We start from the raw sequence: 17,625 nt of genomic DNA, 5'->3' as shown, positions 1-17,625 counted from the left end.
GGCACAATGTTCGCTAATAATAATCTATATTTTCACACCTGACATCTTTATAACATAATATTAAGAATAACATATTTATGAAGGCACATACTGCACACACTGAACGCGCCAGTTGTGCAACCGAATAGAGAAAAAGAAAGACAGAGGACGAGGGGTAGCGAGGAGAACAATAATTGACTGACTCTGATGGAACGCACGTCAGATTATAACAATGTGCTTCTAAATAGTTTAATAGATAATAGATTAAGATAAATGATGCCTCCAGTTGCCGTGTGGTGCGCTCATTGTCATCATTATGATCGTCATTACAATGGAGTGAGCGAAGGCGGCCGCGGGGGGGTGCCAACGCGATTACCATTAACAGCCGGAGCGAACATCGTTAATAATTAAGATCCGAGTTGCAATCTTTTCATATTCGATTCTGGCCGTTGCTCTGTTCCCTGGAGACGAAGCCCCTCCCTCCGCCCAAATTGGGACATGTGGGGCCCATTACACCAGTTACTATATTTCTTGAATTAATGATGATTGCAAATGTTTCCGACTCGTTTGAACAGCGGCCGTGCCCGGGGAGGGGATCGAAATTAATTGTGCTTATTGCAATGAAACGATGACAAATGAGATGACTCGGGACGAGTTGACAACCCGGGGGGACGCACTTCACTCACCGGCCACGGAGCAGTTGACGTGTTCGGAGAGGCCTAGTTTTGCTCAATTGTCTTAAATGACGGATCCAGGGTACTTGTGCCACTTTTAGCTTGGTGTGCACTTGCGTAACCAGTCCCTTGCTGAGATCGGTATCGGATGACTGAGGCTGTGTAACGCAAATTAAGCGCTCGTGTAGTTTGGGGGGAGTCCCCTGCAAGTGCGCTCAGGTCAGGAGATTCGGAGTCTAAGAATATCAATTAATTGTAGCGATCATGTAAAGTTATAAAATTTAATAATTGGTTGTACTGTCTAGATGCATCTTTGTGTAGTTTGAATTTGAATCGTTCAGACTCGCTAAAATAATATTCAAATATGATCTTATCGGAATGATCATGTTCACGGGTTTTGATGAATTCTGTTCTATATTTTTGTTAATCAATACTGTATTTTAAAAGAAACCTGAAACTTGAGAAACCTTTTTCAGAGTTCAAGTAGAATTTTATTTAAATTTAAAGGAAACAAGTATAGGCATTTGCGCAGGATCCTTTCCATGCACCTTCACGCGTTTATGATCTCTATGAAGTTTGTCTGTATTTTAGAATAAATTTATGAAAACAGAAGTGACTCACAAATCAACAATATCGCCACTTACCGGAAAACGATTCTGATTGTAGCTCCGCTCCGAGCAGAGATTGTAGACCTTGTAGCAGTCGGGGTGGTTCTTATCCAGCATTTTCTGCACGTCCTCGATCTTGTTACGGTAGATCGATTCCATGTGCTCCGCCGGGTAGCCCATGGCGATGATCCGATCGTTAATGTCTGCGGGAAGAGGAGAAAGAGAAATTATTATTATTATTATTGCGAATTAGAGGAGCATTTTTTTTTTACGATTGAATAATGCCGGTTGGGGCGAAAAATTGTGGAACAAACGTTGATTTGGTGTCCGAAGGGCTGCGGCAACAGAGATCCTAATCGGAGTTATTAAATTTGAATAATTAGAAAACGTCTGTCCAGAAATCAGTGATTAGCAACGCGTGGTGCGTGGTCGATGGTGCGAGGGCATCAACCCAAATCGGCACACAGTGGGTGGATATCGAATAAATTGTGAGTAAAACAGTGTTGTAGCGGTTGCATGCGAATTACGAAAATTGTTTTCGACTATATTTTTGTGTTTTTGAACATTGAATTTAATTTATCTATAATTCAACTTATTTTGTCTGTGGTCAAGTAGAAAACTGTTATCCGAAAGGCCTAAAATTAGTATATGATCTGGGCTCAAAAGACGTCTGCAAACGTCGACAAAAATCGTCTACAAAAGATTTTACACCACGTCGATTCTGCCCATCTTATGCTTCGACAGGCACCACTGTGCGGCGGGCGCGGTGCGTTTATTAGATTCGCTACAAAGTGGCTCTTTTTTTTGTGGAACACAACTGTCGAGTATCTGGGCACGATTTGTTGCGCTGCCATCGCCGCCGGCTAAACAGCAGGCCTATATGCATATGTGCGCGGTGTGTCTGCTGGTGTGTATGTGCGTTATGAATATTAAAGCAGACACGCGTGCGCGCACCCCGGAGAGCCAAAGCGGTTCCAATCTAATCGGGTGGTAATTTACAATTTAAAATTTTTATTACCGCTCGTCGCTAGACGATGCGCGATGGAAGAAGCTCGGCTCGGACAGCAGCCCCTACGGACGAAATGGGTGTGCGTTCGAGTTGAGACGCGGGGCCATCACTACGGCCGCCGTCTGCTGCGTGGGGAAAGTTGAGTAAAGTTATTGAATGAGAAAATTATTCAATTGATAGCTCGGAATGCTCAGTCTAATGCGGTGCCTACATCATGAGGACAACTTGTTTCAGCGTTTCTTGATATATTGAGCAGAAGTTTATCACCATGCTGACTATACTGATTCCAAATTAAGACATTTAACATTTGTCGAATCACATGCCTAAGTGGCTTCAAGCAAAAGGTTGACGTCGGAATCGAATTGGCTCACCAATAGCTGTTGATGTCAAAAATAAAAACAAAACAAAAATCATCTGCCATTTTCAACATAAAAATAGCGGATTTCTGTTGAAAACCATGGAATTTAATCAGAATTAACATAATTTATTACACATTTGGGATGGGTCCTCATTAATTAGCTTGTATTTTCGGAATTAAGGACAAACGTCGGTGTCGGTGAAATGTGTCTAAATACCAACAAAACAAATTAGAGTGGCGTCAAAATACGATGAACAATTATTCAAACGGTGGGCGGCTCAAAATGATAATGGGACGGGTGGTGGTCGCGCTGATGTGCCACGATCAGCAAATCACCGAAACCTTTGTTCTACTCCGCGTGCGTTTGGCATTGTTATCCAAACGAGAAGGCATGCGTTTATTCGTGAGACCAGTGCATTTGTTTTTTTTTTCTTCAAATTTGGATGCAACACGCACTTTCTTTGGCGACGACTAAATATGACGACACAATGTGCTACTAACATATTACTATTCAAGGAGGGGGTGTTAGATGGCCCATTACGCTCTTTGGAGGAAAGCCCGCTTTTTTTTGCTTGTGTTGTCAAATTGACGGCTGGGACCAATGTGATCCATCTCGCCATAGCCCGCTTTTAAATCTTCTTCAGTTACCTGATTTCATAACTAGTAAAGCTGGAAGTTCAGTAAAAACATATACAAAGACACATACGGGTATTATTGTGCCTTCGCAAGGCTAGTTTGCTCGTGGTACAAATATCAGAGCTTGGCTATTACAATCGTCTATTCATGATGGTTGCAACAAGTGAATGTAAAATTTAACCAATGTAAATGACAACTCGAATGGTTGTGGCCTTTTTCAATGATCGTATAGTCTACGATAGACGATAGATTTAGAGATGTGCACCGCCGCTGTTATATTTACATCGGCGCATCACCGTTTATAATCTGTCACCCGCTGATCTGTAATAATTTTTTCGATTGATTTTCCCAAAACTTTTCGTCGAAACAATTTTTTTTTCGCTCGTGAAAATACCATCGATTTCCTTGAAAATTCTATACAGTTTCCCGTTTAAATTTCGAAATACTTTTCGTGAAAACTAAGAAGAAGTAGAGTGGAAACAGGGCCAGATTAACCCTAAAGGAGGCCCCGGGGCCCCAAAATGTACTAAAAAGGTTAGTTTTGGTACATAAAGTTTTGTGGGAGCCACAAATTTTCATAAAGAATTAGTAGTTTTCCATGATAAATTATAAAATTGTCAATAAAGAAATATGGGTATGAGCAACAAATCTAGAGCAACATTTGAAAAGGGCGTAACGGCCAAAATTTATTCCTTTTGATTCTTCGTCTACATATAAAGCTAAATATGTTCCGAATAAATTCCTTCCGAAGGAATTTCTGGAGGAATTCTCGGAGGAACTTCCGGAGGAATTCTCGGAGGAACTTCCGGAGGAATTCCCGGAGGAACTTCCGGAGGAATTTCCGGAGGAACTTCCGGAGGAATCCCGGAGGAACTTCCGGAGGAATTCCCGGAGGAACTTCCGGAGGAATTCCCGGAGGAACTTCCGGAGGAATTTCCGGAGGAACTTCCGGAGGAATTCCCGGAGGAACTTCCGGAGGAATTCCCGGAGCAACTTCCGGAGGAATTCCAGGAGGAACTTCCGGAGAAATTCCCGGAGGAACTTGCGGAGGAACTTCCGGAGGAATTTCTGGAGGAACTTCCGGAGGAATTTCCGGAGGAACATCCGGAGGAATTTCCGGAGGAACTTCCGGAGGAATTTCCGGAGGAACTTCCGGAGGAATTTCCGGAGGAACTTCCGGAGGAATTTCCGGAGGAACTTCCGGAGGAACTTCCGGAGGAATTTCCGGAGGAACTTCCGGAGGAATTTCCGGAGGAACTTCCGGAGGAATTTCCGGAGGAACTTCCGGAGGAATTTCCGGAGGAATTTCCGGAGGAACTTCCGGAGGAATTTCCGGAGGAATTCCCGGAGGAACTTCCGGAGGAATTCCCGGAGGAACTTCCGGAGGAATTCCCGGAGGAACTTCCGGAGGAATTCCCGGAGGAACTTCCGGAGGAATTCCCGGAGGAACTTCCGGAGGAATTCCCGGAGGAACTTCCGGAGGAATTCCGGAGGAACTTCCGGAGGAATTCGGGAGGAACTTCCGGAGGAATTCCCGGAGGAACTTCCGGAGGAATTCCTGGAGGAACTTCCAGAGGAATTCCGGAGGAACTTCCGGAGGAATTCGGAGGAACTTCGGAGGAATTCCCGGAGGAACTTCCGGAGGAATTCCCGGAGGAACTTCCGGAGGAATTCGGAGGAACTTCGGAGGAATTCCGGAGGAACTTCGGAGGAATTCCCGGAGGAACTTCCGGAGGAATTCGGAGGAACTTTCGGAGGAATTCCGGAGGAACTTCCGGAGGAATTCCGGAGGAACTTCGGAGGAATTCCCGGAGGAACTTCCGGAGGAATTCCCGGAGGAACTTCCGGAGGAATTCCCGGAGGAACTTCCGGAGGAATTCCGGAGGAACTTCGGAGGAATTCGGAGGAACTTCCGGAGGAATTCCGGAGGAACTTCCGGAGGAATTCCCGGAGGAATTCGGAGGAACTTCCGGAGGAATTCCCGGAGGAACTTCCGGAGGAATTCCCGGAGGAACTTCGGAGGAATTCGGAGGAACTTCCTGAGGAATTCGGAGGAACTTCCGGAGGAATTCCCGGAGGAACTTCCGGAGGAATTCCGGAGGAACTTCCGGAGGAATTCCCGGAGGAACTTCCGGAGGAATTCCCGGAGGAACTTCCGGAGGAATTCCCGGAGGAACTTTCGGAGGAATTCCCGGAGGAACTTCCGGAGGAATTCCCGGAGGAACTTCCGGAGGAATTCCCGGAGGAACTTCCGGAGGAATTCCCGGAGGAACTTCCGGAGGAATTCCCGGAGGAACTTTCGGAGGAATTCCCAGAGGAACTTTCGGAGGAATTCCCAGAGGAACTTTCGGAGGAATTCCCGGAGGAACTTCCGGAGGAATTCCCGGAGGAACTTCCGGAGGAATTCCCGGAGGAACTTCCGGAGGAATTCCCGGAGGAACTTCCGGAGGAATTCCCGGAGGAACTTCCGGAGGAATTCCCGGAGGAACTTCCGGAGGAATTCCGGAGGAACTTCCGGAGGAATTCCCGGAGGAACTTCCTGAGGAATTCCCGGAGGAACTTCGGAGGAATTCCCGGAGGAACTTCCGGAGGAATTCGGAGGAACTTCCGGAGGAATTCGGAGGAACTTCCGGAGGAATTCCGGAGGAACTTCGGAGGAATTCGGAGGAACTTCCGGAGGAATTCTCGGAGGAACTTCCGGAGGAAATCCTGATGGAACTTCCGGAGGGATTCCTGAAGGAACTTCCGGAGGATTTCCCAAGGAAATTAGAAGGAATTTCCCAAGGAAATTCGAAGGAATTTCCCGAGGAAATTAGAAGGAATTTCCCGAGGAACTTCCGGAGGAATTCCCGAAGGAACTTCCGGAGGAATTCCCGAAGGAACTTCCGGAGGAATTCCCGAAGGAACTTCCGGAGGAATTCCCGAAGGAACTTCCGGAGGAATTCCCGAAGGAACTTCCGGAGGAATTCCCGAAGGAACTTCAGGAGGAATTCCCGGAGGAACTTCTGGAGGAATACCTTGCGGGACTTCCGTAGGAATTGGTCTAATTTGTCTTATTTGTCCTATGTGTCTTATGTGCTTTATTTGTTTTGTTTGGCTTATTTGTTTTATTTGTCTTATTTGTCTTGTTTATTTTCAATTGTTTGTCTCATCTCATTCCTATATTTGATTTCAATTTATATATATTTTATATCTTCGTGTTCACAAATAGGAATACGCTTTTTTCTAGTGTCACGCTAGATACAAAGTTGACGGACTTTCTACCGCTCTCATCGCTCCTTTCCTTTCGTGCGCCACAAGAAAATATGCTGTTGGCTGTTCTCCCGAAATGGTATGAAATTTAAAAAACTTGGTTGAAGTAAAAAGAGCTTCCTGCAAAATTTATTGCGGTGACATATACTTTTTATTACATCAAAATGATCGTTGGAAAAAATCAAAACTTTTGTCAGTTGGGTTTTGCGAAATTCGGTTCCTTTCTGCCTCAAATTATCGGAGAGAGGTACTGAGAAGCGAAAATCTCAGTTGTACAATAGTTCAGTATTTAGAGCTTAATTCAAATTTGGAAAATAGTAGGTCCATGAAATTTTGTAGGAACATTCCTTGATAAATTTCAAAGAGATTGTCAGTTCGGATAAGCGAAATTCGTTCCCAATTCCGACTTATAGACATTTTAGTACGAAAGTCGCGCTCTACCGCGAGAGAGCTTCCCTCAGACCTTAAATGTTGGCCTAGAAATAAGTATAAAGTTTCTATAAATAATTCAAAACAAAAATAACCACTTTTAAAATCAAAAACTGCAATTATGAAAGAGTATTTTTTCCATTAAGAAATTAAAGTGTTCCATTGAAAAAAATATAAAATTTCCATAAATAAATCATATTAGCGATAAACATTTAGGGAAGATCCATAAAGTACGTCACGTAAAAATGGTAATTCTCGAGTGACACAATTCTCTTAAAGTATTGTAGGGATCGTCACGCTTCTCGATACCCCCTTGCCACAAAACCGCATAATGTGGAAAAAAAATTTATATTGTGGAAAATTTTGTAAAGTACCCCGAGGCAAGTGAAAATACGAGGTAAGTGGGTACAGGCATACCTCGATAGTACGTACCCTCGATAGTGCGTACCCTCGATAGTACGTACCCTCGATTGTACGTACATTTTACCTCGATAGTACGTACACAAAAAAAAATGTTTTTCGTTCAATTTTATTTACGATTTTAGTAAAAATTTGAATATGCTTTGATCATGGCACATGCGGGGGTCCTTCATATGTTACGTAATAATTTCACAACTGATTTAAACACCATCGTGAGCTTATAAGGAATTTAGTAGCAAAACTTTGAAAAAGCAGCGAGTCATAAATGTTTGCCAGTCTTACGTAACACATATTACACTATCATTTTAAACAATTGAAGGAACATCTGAAACAGCTGAGTGATGCGGAGCACAAGAGGAATTCTTTTGTCTTGGACGCGTTCGCACACGCACTCGTGTGAGTATGTCATCGGCATAAGAGTGTTACCAGCAATAAATGAAATTTTATGGGTATGATTGTCTCAGAAAGCAGATTAGCTATCCAAACTTATTATGTTTATTAACTATTTTATCTATCAAGGAAATTAGTTTCAATTCTAGAACCCTTCCCCATGCATTAGTTCACCTGATAGGCCAGAAAATATTTCCCCGAAGAGTAAATTAATTTCATCATGGGAATGGTGATTCATAAAATAGAATTTTCGCAAGATATTTTACTGTTTAATTAAGTTTACATTAAGTTTAGTTCCATTCTTTCCACTTCTCGGTAACATTTTTTTTTCTTGAGAAACAAATTAGCAGCGTTACTAAAATGAGAAAAAATTTTGGAGGAAACTTTCCTCTGAGACGTCTTACTGATAATTCCGAAGAAGTTTATCATGGAACAGTAGTTTCTCCCAAGGGTTCTCCCTGGGATACCTTGGTAGTTTGATCGAAAATTCCATACATGATTCAACTTGATATTCTATCTAGACCTGTGTGCCGATTGAAATTTTATCGACCGTGAGGCGTGATTGATCATTTTCAGCCAGTGCCAGTGGCGTGGTGGTGATTGGCGGCGGCGTGAGTTAGCGTGAATCAATTTCGTGTATTACAAGTTTTCCGGAATTTATCTGGATGTTCCTCCAGGAATTCCTCCGGAAGTTTCTCCGGGAATTCCTACGGGAGTTTTTCCCGATATTTCTCTGAAAGTTCCTACAGGAATTCTTCCGGAAGTTCCTCTAGGAATTTCTCCGCGATTTTTTACGAAATTCCTCCCGACATCCATCTTAAATTATAGCCAAATATTTCTCCGTTAATCCTTCCAAATATACCCTCCATTATTTTCGCGGTAATTTCTTCAGCAGTTCATTTAGGAATTCTCTTAGAAATTTCCACATCCCCTTTCCCAGAACTTCCACCAGAAAATCATTCAGAAATTCCCATGTAAACTCCTCCGGGCATTCTCTCTGGAGTTACTCCAGAGACTCCATCAAGATCTCTCCATTGATTACTTCGAGGTCTTTCCGGATTTTCTTCAAAAACTCACGTGGAAGCCCTTGATACTCACGCCCCAGGAATTCTTCCAGAAATTCCTCCAAGAACTCTCCCGGAAAATTGTTACGTTTTTTTTCTTCGACAATCCTCTTGGGAATTCCTTGCAAAATTCGTCTGCAAATTCATCTGGCTACAAAAATTAAATTTCGCCAAAACCAGTGCAGGAAATACTCGCTTCACGAGTAAGAAAAGAGTGTAATTGGGCCTACCAGAAATGCCATACTCGCGCGAACCTACTGCCTGCATTGCTTGCTTTGTTCGCGAGTACGAGCAGAGCAAAGACAAAAAGCAGGGCAGTATTTTTTTCGCGAGTAAAAATCACGATCGCGAGTATTTGTGGTTACTTTGAATAAAAAGGATAAATTTCACCTCACATAAACACAGTAACAATGAACAAATGTGTTCTTGCTCGAACATCCATGAGAATTATGTTCCGATGTTGGTTTATGACATTTTGTAAATTAACCCGAATGACTCGCAAAGCTCCTCGAACATTTTTCGGGGTTCCCTTTTATGTTTTCTCTGCGAGTAGTAGGTAGGCAAGAAAAGGCAAAACAAGTGTTTGTGAGTATTTTGCATGGCATGGGTTTTGTGAACAAGTTTCACAGATATCCACCACTGGTCAAAACTCTTTCGGAATTACCTACAAAAATTCCCCTTGAAATTCCTCTTAAGGGATTCTCCCGGAAGATTCTACAGCCATTATCGAAATTTCTACGGTACTTCGCTTAAAATTTCTATAAAAAATCATCCAAAATGCCCTTCATTACCGCGAACCCTGAAAATTCTTCGAGAAACTCTCCCACTTTTTATTCCAGAAATTCCTCCATGTATTCTCCCAAAAAATCCGCCAATAATTTTCCCGGAAATTACTTCAAGAACTTCTTCAGAAATCTATTTTAAAGTTCCCCCGAAAAGTTCTTCAAAAATTATCCGGGAATTCGCTTCGGAATTACCACAAAATTTTCTCAAATTATTCTGCAGAAAATTCTTTCAATAACTGCTCCGGGAAGTTCCTTTTTCAGAATGAATAGGAGTATCCGAAAGGATTTGCTGAAGAATTTCTTAAAGTAATTTTTGAAAAAAAAACCGCGATGTATTTCTTGGTTTGAGTTTGAGTTCAAAAAATCTTAATGGATTTCCTGGAGACATTCTCGAAAAAAAAAACCTTGAAGAATATCTGAAACAAATCTAGGAGAAATTTGAAAATAAGAAGTTTTTTGAATGAATGTCCTAAGGAATTTTCAGAGGAAAATACTTGACAAACACACATTTTCAGAAGACAGTATCTTTATGTTTGGCCGAGAATGTATTGAATAGTGGCCATGTTGCCAAAAATTATCCCACGTCGCACTTGAAGGTTCCTTCAAATCAACGCGATGCGTTTGTTGCTATAGCTGACAGTTTGTCGCTTTGGTAAGGAAGCGTCAATAGAGCCAATAAATTCGCAACGACAATGACAGCGCAGGGCAACCTTAAAGCTTTTCATTTACATAAAATCTATAGGTGGAATCCATAAAATACGTCACGTAAAAATGTTGTGATCAACTACTTTTTGTAGTAACATGCATAATTATGCATGATGTGTAACATATCTTTAAAACGTCACGAATATCACGTAATTTATGGATGTTCCGAAGCATTAAGGTCACTCCTGACGAAATCCAAGTTTAAAAGTGCTCGCGTTTTCGGGGGCACACCACTCGATACGGAAGCAACGCACAACTGTCATTTTTATTATTTCACGCATGCTGCGACGCAGCAAAGCTAAATCAACAAAAATTACAGTTGTGCATCGAGTGATGTGCCCCCGAAAACGCGAGCACTTTGAAACTTGGATTCCGTCAGGAGTGACCTTAACATACAATATTTCATAAAAACAATAGCCTCACATTTACAAGGACGATAAGTTTGCGCAATGCTATATGTAGGCACCATTTCAAGAAAAATCTGAGTCATGCTGGTCCGTTGTGTACTATATCAAATATAAATTTGCTTAGAATACAGAGCCTTCTACCGAAATTTTGGCTTCCGATCAGTTTTATAAACATTACACCACTCCCAAACAAATAGAAAGGCAAAAAAAAAAATTTTTGTTCGGTATTTTTTTGCTTCGATAGTACGTACGCTTCGATAGTACGTACACTAAAATTACGGAGGTGTACGTACTATCGAGGTATGCCTGTACTATGAATGCAGATGAATCAATGAACGTTTTTAATGGTAACAATGTTCTAGCAAGATGAAGCAGAACTATAAACGAGTTCACCCGACACAAAAATATTTGGAATCAAAACCATTTGAGGTACCAAACTAATGCTATTGCTTGAACTACCAGGAAAATCAATTACTTTTGTTTTAATTCAATGGATTTCCAACTAAATATCCGTTTCTAAATTTATCATTGACATGGAATGTGAATATTTTGACCAATTAAATAATTGTGTGGCATCCAAAAACGATTTAATTTTTCTAATTAAAGCCAAAATCTGTTATTTTCATTTGCCCTTGAGTTTTAACACACACGGGGCAAGTGAGACATATTTGAACAACATTTTGATAAAGCTATTTAAATTTTTTTAGATGGTTGTCTGGTGAAAAATAACTTCGTCATTCATACATCATATGGATCTGAATCAGATGCAGTTTGATTTGGTTGGTAAAAAGTATTGTACAGTTAATTACCAAATGTGTATTTTACATTCTGAAAATTTTCTCTCGCCTGAAGAAGAGGAATGGCTATAGCTGTGCGATATTCTCCCGTTTACAGTGCAAATAATTTATTTATTCTACAATAGGTCAACAGGATTTGTTTTGTGTTTTGATATTTTCAAACTTCGCATCAAATTTTCAGATAAATGAAGTGCTTAACACATAAGTTGGCAATTTTGTTCTGTAACAAATTAAAAACACTGCGCATCGCCTGAATAAAAACGTTTCTTCTGAAGTACTGATTTATGTGATAATTTGTGTTCTAAAAAGAGAAATATTTATTCATACGAAAAGTCAATAAAGATTTGCTTATCCTTGCCACCTGAAACATTTGATGCAGAAGTGAGCTAAAGGAAAACAAGACAACTGCCAAATAAACAGTAAATCGGCTGTTGTCTTGTTTTCATATCTGCTAACATTATAATCCCTTTCTTGTTGAAAAAATAAAGTCCGACATTCAACCAAGCTCAATCCATGATCTGAATATACTAATACTCAGAAATAATATGAACAGTACATCTACATTCCTCAAATTAGTTTCGTTCGACAGTAGAAAACGGAATAGGTCCCACTTGCCCCGTTTGAAGGGGTAAGTTGGTCCTGAAGGAAAATTCATTTCTTGCACTACCAATTTCCATTACAATGGAAAAGTCAAAAAAGCACTTTAGGTGAATAGGGTAAATGATGTATTTTGGACATCTGAATATATTTTGGAATTTTGGTTAAATTTTGCGTGTTTTTCGACTTAGCTTTCTTTAAATAAATAGGAGTCATGTGACTCTTTGGCCTCTTTCATAATCACACTTTTAACCACATTTATGTAACAAAATTAACAAAATATAACCAAAAGTCCAAAATATATTCAGATGTCCAAAATACCATCGTTACCCTATATAGCATGTTTTCTATCATCTTGCATGTTTTTGCATTGCTACCATTACTGAAAAAAAGTTTTTTTTTTCGATTTTGATTTTTTTTTTTTTGCATGTGGGGACCCTTGGGACCCAATGATTTATCAATAATTCCGAAATGCAATGTCCGATCGGGCTAATTTTTAATAGCAAACAATGGGACCGCATTCCCCATCGAATGCAACTTCGTCTGGATGGAGCAGATCGGGGTGCAGAGGAGCTCGAAGGGCGTCGACCCGGGAAGGTGACTTCTCGGCCCAAAAAGGCGAATGGCACCAACCAGGCGCAAGTCGCCGGGCCACAAGAGGGTACCATCCGGCCTGTGCCATTGGCAAAAGGGACCGAAAAACCCTAGCAGCTGGTCAGTAAGGCAATGCGAAAGTCGAACGTATCTAAAAGAAAGCTGACAGAGGCGAGGCCTTGTTGGTGGAAAGTGATAAGGAAAAGTATGGTGAAGTCCTTAAATCGATTAGGGCGGCCGAAAAGCTTTCGGCGCTGAGTCAGGACGTGCGAAGCGTCAGACGCACCAAGACCGGTGAAATGATCTTGGTTCTGAAACGCGGAGCGCAGGCTTGTGGGACTGACTACAGGAAGCTGGCCCAAGAGGTCTTGGGTGACGATGTCAAGGTGAGGTCGTTGGGGGCGGAAGTGACTCTCCAGTGCAAGCAACTGGACGAGGTCACGAACGCGGACGACGTCGTCTCTGCCGTCGGAGACCAGTGCGGTACAGAGGTCGAGAAGACCTCTGTACTCCTAAGAGGAGGTCCGTTTGGCACGCATATAGCCTACCTTAGGTTTCCGGTCGCGGATGCCAAAAAAGTAATGGAGCGAGGGAAGTTGAAGATCGGCTGCTCAGTATGCCCAGTAAGCAAATTCTAGCAGCTTCAGTGGACAGGTGCTATCGGTGGAGTTGGAGCACAAGTCCTACAACTGTAAGGGCCGAGACCGTAGCTACCTGTGTCGTCGTAGTGGTGAGGAAAAGGGCACAAGGCGCAGGAATGCGATAAGGCACCAAAGTGCCTCATCTGCGCCAGCAAAAAGCAAGGCTGTAACCACGTTATGGGTGGGTCTTCGTGTCCCATCGGAGGAAAAATAATAATAAGCCGTGCAAGTAACACAGCTGAATCTTAACCACTGTGCAACTGCCCAGCAGCTGTTGTGGCAGTCGATCTCGGAGTCGAGGACCGATGTCGCCGTCCTGTCTGACCCGTACAACGTCCCTGTCGATAACGGCAATTGTGTGGCAGACGGGTCTAGGATGGCGTCAATTTGCACGACGGGACGGTACTCGATCCAAGAGGTGGTATACTCCTCTGCTGAAGGTGTCACGTAAGCCAAGATCAATGATGTGTTCTATTGTAGCTGCTGTGCCCCACCAAGGTGGCTATTAGAACAGTTCAACCAGACTATAGATAGGCTATCGTCTGACCTAGTGGGTCGTAAGCCGGTTCCGCTAGCAAGTTCTGAAAGAACGGGGTCGAGTCATGGATTGACGTAATTGTCAGTCAGATTGACGTTTGTCAGTCCTGGTCTGGCACCAAACTTGAACGGGAGGGTGGACAAGGGTTACACCCATAGTGACCATCTAGCAATTCGCTTTAAGTCTACTATGGCGTGCAACATCCGAGATCCGGGGATCCCTGTCAGGTCCGTGGGTGGAAGTCCAATCACTTCGACAGCGAAGTTTTCACCGCGGCCCTGAAGGTCTAAGCGGGGATGCGTTGGTAGCTGTCCTATCAGGCGCGTGTGACGCCACCATGCCCTGCCGAGACATGGTAGACGCCCGGTATAATGGTGGAGTGCCGAGATTGTGGCCCTTCGGTCAACTTGCCTCAATGCTAGACGAAGGATGCAACGTGCCCGCACCGATAATGAAAGAGCCTACCGCCGTGAAGTATTTCGAGCTGCGAAACTGGCCTTTAACAAGGCCATCAAGAGCAGTAAGAGAGCGTGTTTCACCGACCTATGAGAAAGAGCCAACGCGAATCCGTGTGGTGATGCCTACAGGTTAGTGATGGCCAAGACCAAAGAGAGCTCTTCACCCCCCCGAACGGTCCCCGCAGGGCCGGATTTAGCGAACATGTTCAGGCTAGCTATGCAGAGATGCCTTGATGGGTGTAGATTCCTCGAAAGATGGAAAAGGCAGAAATTGGTGTTGTTGCCGAGGGCCGGGAAGCCGCCGGACGACCCATCGGCGCATAGACCAATCTGCCTTATAGACACGACGGGCAAGTTGCTAGAGAGAATCATCCTCAACAGGCTGATCCCGTACTCAGAGGGTACGAACGGCCTGTCAAGCAATCAGGTTTTCGCAAGGGTAAGTACACGTTGGACGCAATTAACTCGGTGGTAAAGACCGAGCGATCCAACAGAAAAGGCGAGGTATTCGATACTGTGCGTTAGTGACACTTCATGTGAAGAACGCATCCAAAAGCGCAAGCCGGGAAGCCATCGCGCTCTCGTTACACCGGCTTAACCTACCGATGGGCCTGTACCGGATTTTGGAAATCTATTTCCAGAACCGTGTACTGTCATACGAGACCGATGCCGGTCAGACAAACATTCCTATTACCGCAGGAGTTCCGCAAGGATCAATACTGGGCCCGGTATTATTGAACCTGATGTATGATGGGGCTCTGAAGCAAAAGCTCCCTCCTGGTGTTAAGATCGTCGGATTCGCCGATGACGTAATCCTGGAGGTCTACGGGGAGTCAATTCCCGAGGTAGAACTAACCACAGCACACGCGATCAGCACGGTGGCGGATTGGATGAGCGCTAGAGTTCTGGAGCTCGCTCAACATAAGACGGAGGTGGTTATCGTCTACAACCGCAAGTCGGTTCGACATTGCAGTGATTCACGTGGGTGAAGTCGCGTCAAAGCAGAGCCTGAAGCTCCTTGAGGTCGTAAAATAGACGACTAGCTGACCTTGTCACGCCATGTCGACTATGCGTGCAAGAGGGCTTCGACTGCGAGAGCTACTAACAACAATGTTTTGAAAATGAACACGCACTCCTCATCCAAGCGTCGCCGATTGATGGTTTACATGCTTAACCTGCGAAGTTCCGTAAGCGGATGGTTTCGTTAAGAATTGGACGACAGCAGCGAGTGTGAAAAAGAAGTAGCCCATCAAGAACGCGTCGATTATAAATAAGCTTTACTGCTCAGAGTAGCGGGAACACAGGAAGCAGAGATTATCCAGAATTTTGTATATGTATAAGAAATGTGCATTTGCTCATAGAGCATTCAGTTGTTTGTAAACCATCACACGAAATACATCATATTCAAATTGTAACCCGCAGCTTTTTTTTTGGACAAGCCGAAATAACCAACCTTTTTCAAGGCTACAAGAGTTAAGAAATTATTTTAGTCGCTATCGTACGGACTCGAAGGCCCTTCGCCGAAGGGCATAGAATACAGCTCACATCCATTACCGATCCAACTGACAATACTTCAGTGGGAAGGTTCCCGCCGCTAGTGTCGATGTCAATATTCGAATAGTTCGCCGCTAACCGTCCGTGACCGGACAAATGTATAGGTCATAAACAATACGCATCTTCTTCTGAAATAACAAGCCGATCTTTCGTCCCAATTCTGATTGAAATCTCTTGGGAGTAATAAGGAGGAAGGCCACAAGGCCGAAACATAGTTGTTTAGCTGAAATCCATCTGACCGAAAGTCAAACAGATCATTTGACCGAATAGGTTATTTGGCAAAAAATCGTTTTTCCGAAAGGGTCGACGTTTTCGGCCGTATGAGCGTTCGCATTCTGCCAAAAGACCATTTCGGCCAAACGGCATTTTTGGCCAAATGATCTGTTACGACTTTTTAGGTCAAATTACCAACTCGGCTTTATATCTCTATCAGTCATATGTCGCTTCCATTTCAAAACGAATTCTCAGTTAAACTATAAACCGTTTTGTCCAAACGTTCAATTCAGTTAAATGGAATTCGGTCAGATGACTGTTGGCTTAACGTATTATTCAGCCAAGTGTTATTCGAACGAATGGTTTTCCGCCGAATGATTTTCGGTTAAACGACGGGAAGAACCATTTGACCGATGGTCACTTGTCATAAGTTTCAGCGGAAAATATAAATTTTTCTCGGGCTTGCAGAAAATAAAAACGCGTCCTTTCGCTTTAACGTCGTGAAAACAATCTTCTTTTTATTAAAACATATTTTACACACAGAAAGTGCGCAGCAACAAAGGAGGGTAATTCACCAAGATAGTTTAAAAAATATACATGTTGTATAACTAAAATTCATACCGTCACAAAGCCGAAAGTTGTTCAGACGAATGTCATTTTGGGCGAACAAACTATTAAGCAGAAACCCATCTGACCGAAAATGTCATTTGGTTAAAAAGAACAACAGGCTCCAGGGGGAACCTCGAACAAAAATGCGTAATGGCGAATGAATTACAATTCCAACAAAAACTTATTGATAAAATTTTAAAATTCCTCATTTCAAAACTTTCTATTGTACATAACATGAATGGCGATCAGAAAATCTAAGACTTTTGAATCCTGTCCACCCCAAGCAGAGCAATGTATGAAGGGCTGTGGGACAAAAGATCATAAGAGCAAAACGTCGAATGAATAAATAAAAAAAAAACTTCAATGAACTCTACCTGATTCAGGCAAAATAATGAATTATATGATTCCGAGCTAAAATCAAGAATCTAAAGGTTTAGATGCCTCCAGTTGAGAGACATGAAGACCTTTTTCCGAAAAGCTCAGTAGTTTCACTGCAAGAAGTTTGGAAGCCTCCTTCAAAAGTCTCCTTCCGACTCGTAAGCCCCTTTTAAAAAAGCGCGGATGCCTCCTGCCAATAGGCTTGGAAAGCTCCTGCTCGGAAGACTCGTTTCAAGAGTCCTGCTTTCAAGACGCTTGAAAGCCTCCGTTCAAGATGCTCGGATACCTCGTTTCAAGAATTCTTCGTAAACATCTTTCAAGGGGCTTGGAAGCCTCTTTTTTTTAAAGGCTCGGAAGCCTAGTTTCAAAAGGCTCGGAAACCTCCTTTCAAGACACTTGAAAAAGTTTTTTCAAAAGGCTCGGTGGCCACCTTTCACAAGGTGGTCAGAAGCCTCTTTTCAAGAGACAAGGATTTTTTCAAGAGGCTTAGAAATCTCCTTTCAAGATGCTGAGAATCGTCCCTTCAAGGT

At 42.9% G+C, this 17,625-nt stretch overlaps 1 protein-coding gene across 7 annotated transcripts in view; it reads right to left on the bottom strand.

The window, feature by feature from the left end:
* Positions 1-17,625, bottom strand: part of LOC134212438 (putative uncharacterized protein DDB_G0282133) — a 289,981-nt gene that overhangs the window by 95,011 nt on the left and 177,345 nt on the right. For all 7 annotated transcript variants that reach the window (XM_062690302.1, XM_062690298.1, XM_062690296.1 and 4 more), the window contains one exon: positions 1,298-1,464. In XM_062690302.1, the coding sequence (XP_062546286.1) occupies positions 1,298-1,464 (167 nt within the window). The remainder of the gene's footprint in view (positions 1-1,297; positions 1,465-17,625) is intronic.

The sequence above is a fragment of the Armigeres subalbatus genome, chromosome 2 (genome assembly GCF_024139115.2).
Source record: "Armigeres subalbatus isolate Guangzhou_Male chromosome 2, GZ_Asu_2, whole genome shotgun sequence".
Taxonomy (NCBI): Eukaryota; Metazoa; Arthropoda; class Insecta; order Diptera; family Culicidae; genus Armigeres; species Armigeres subalbatus.
This window is presented reverse-complemented; position numbering and strand designations above follow the sequence as displayed.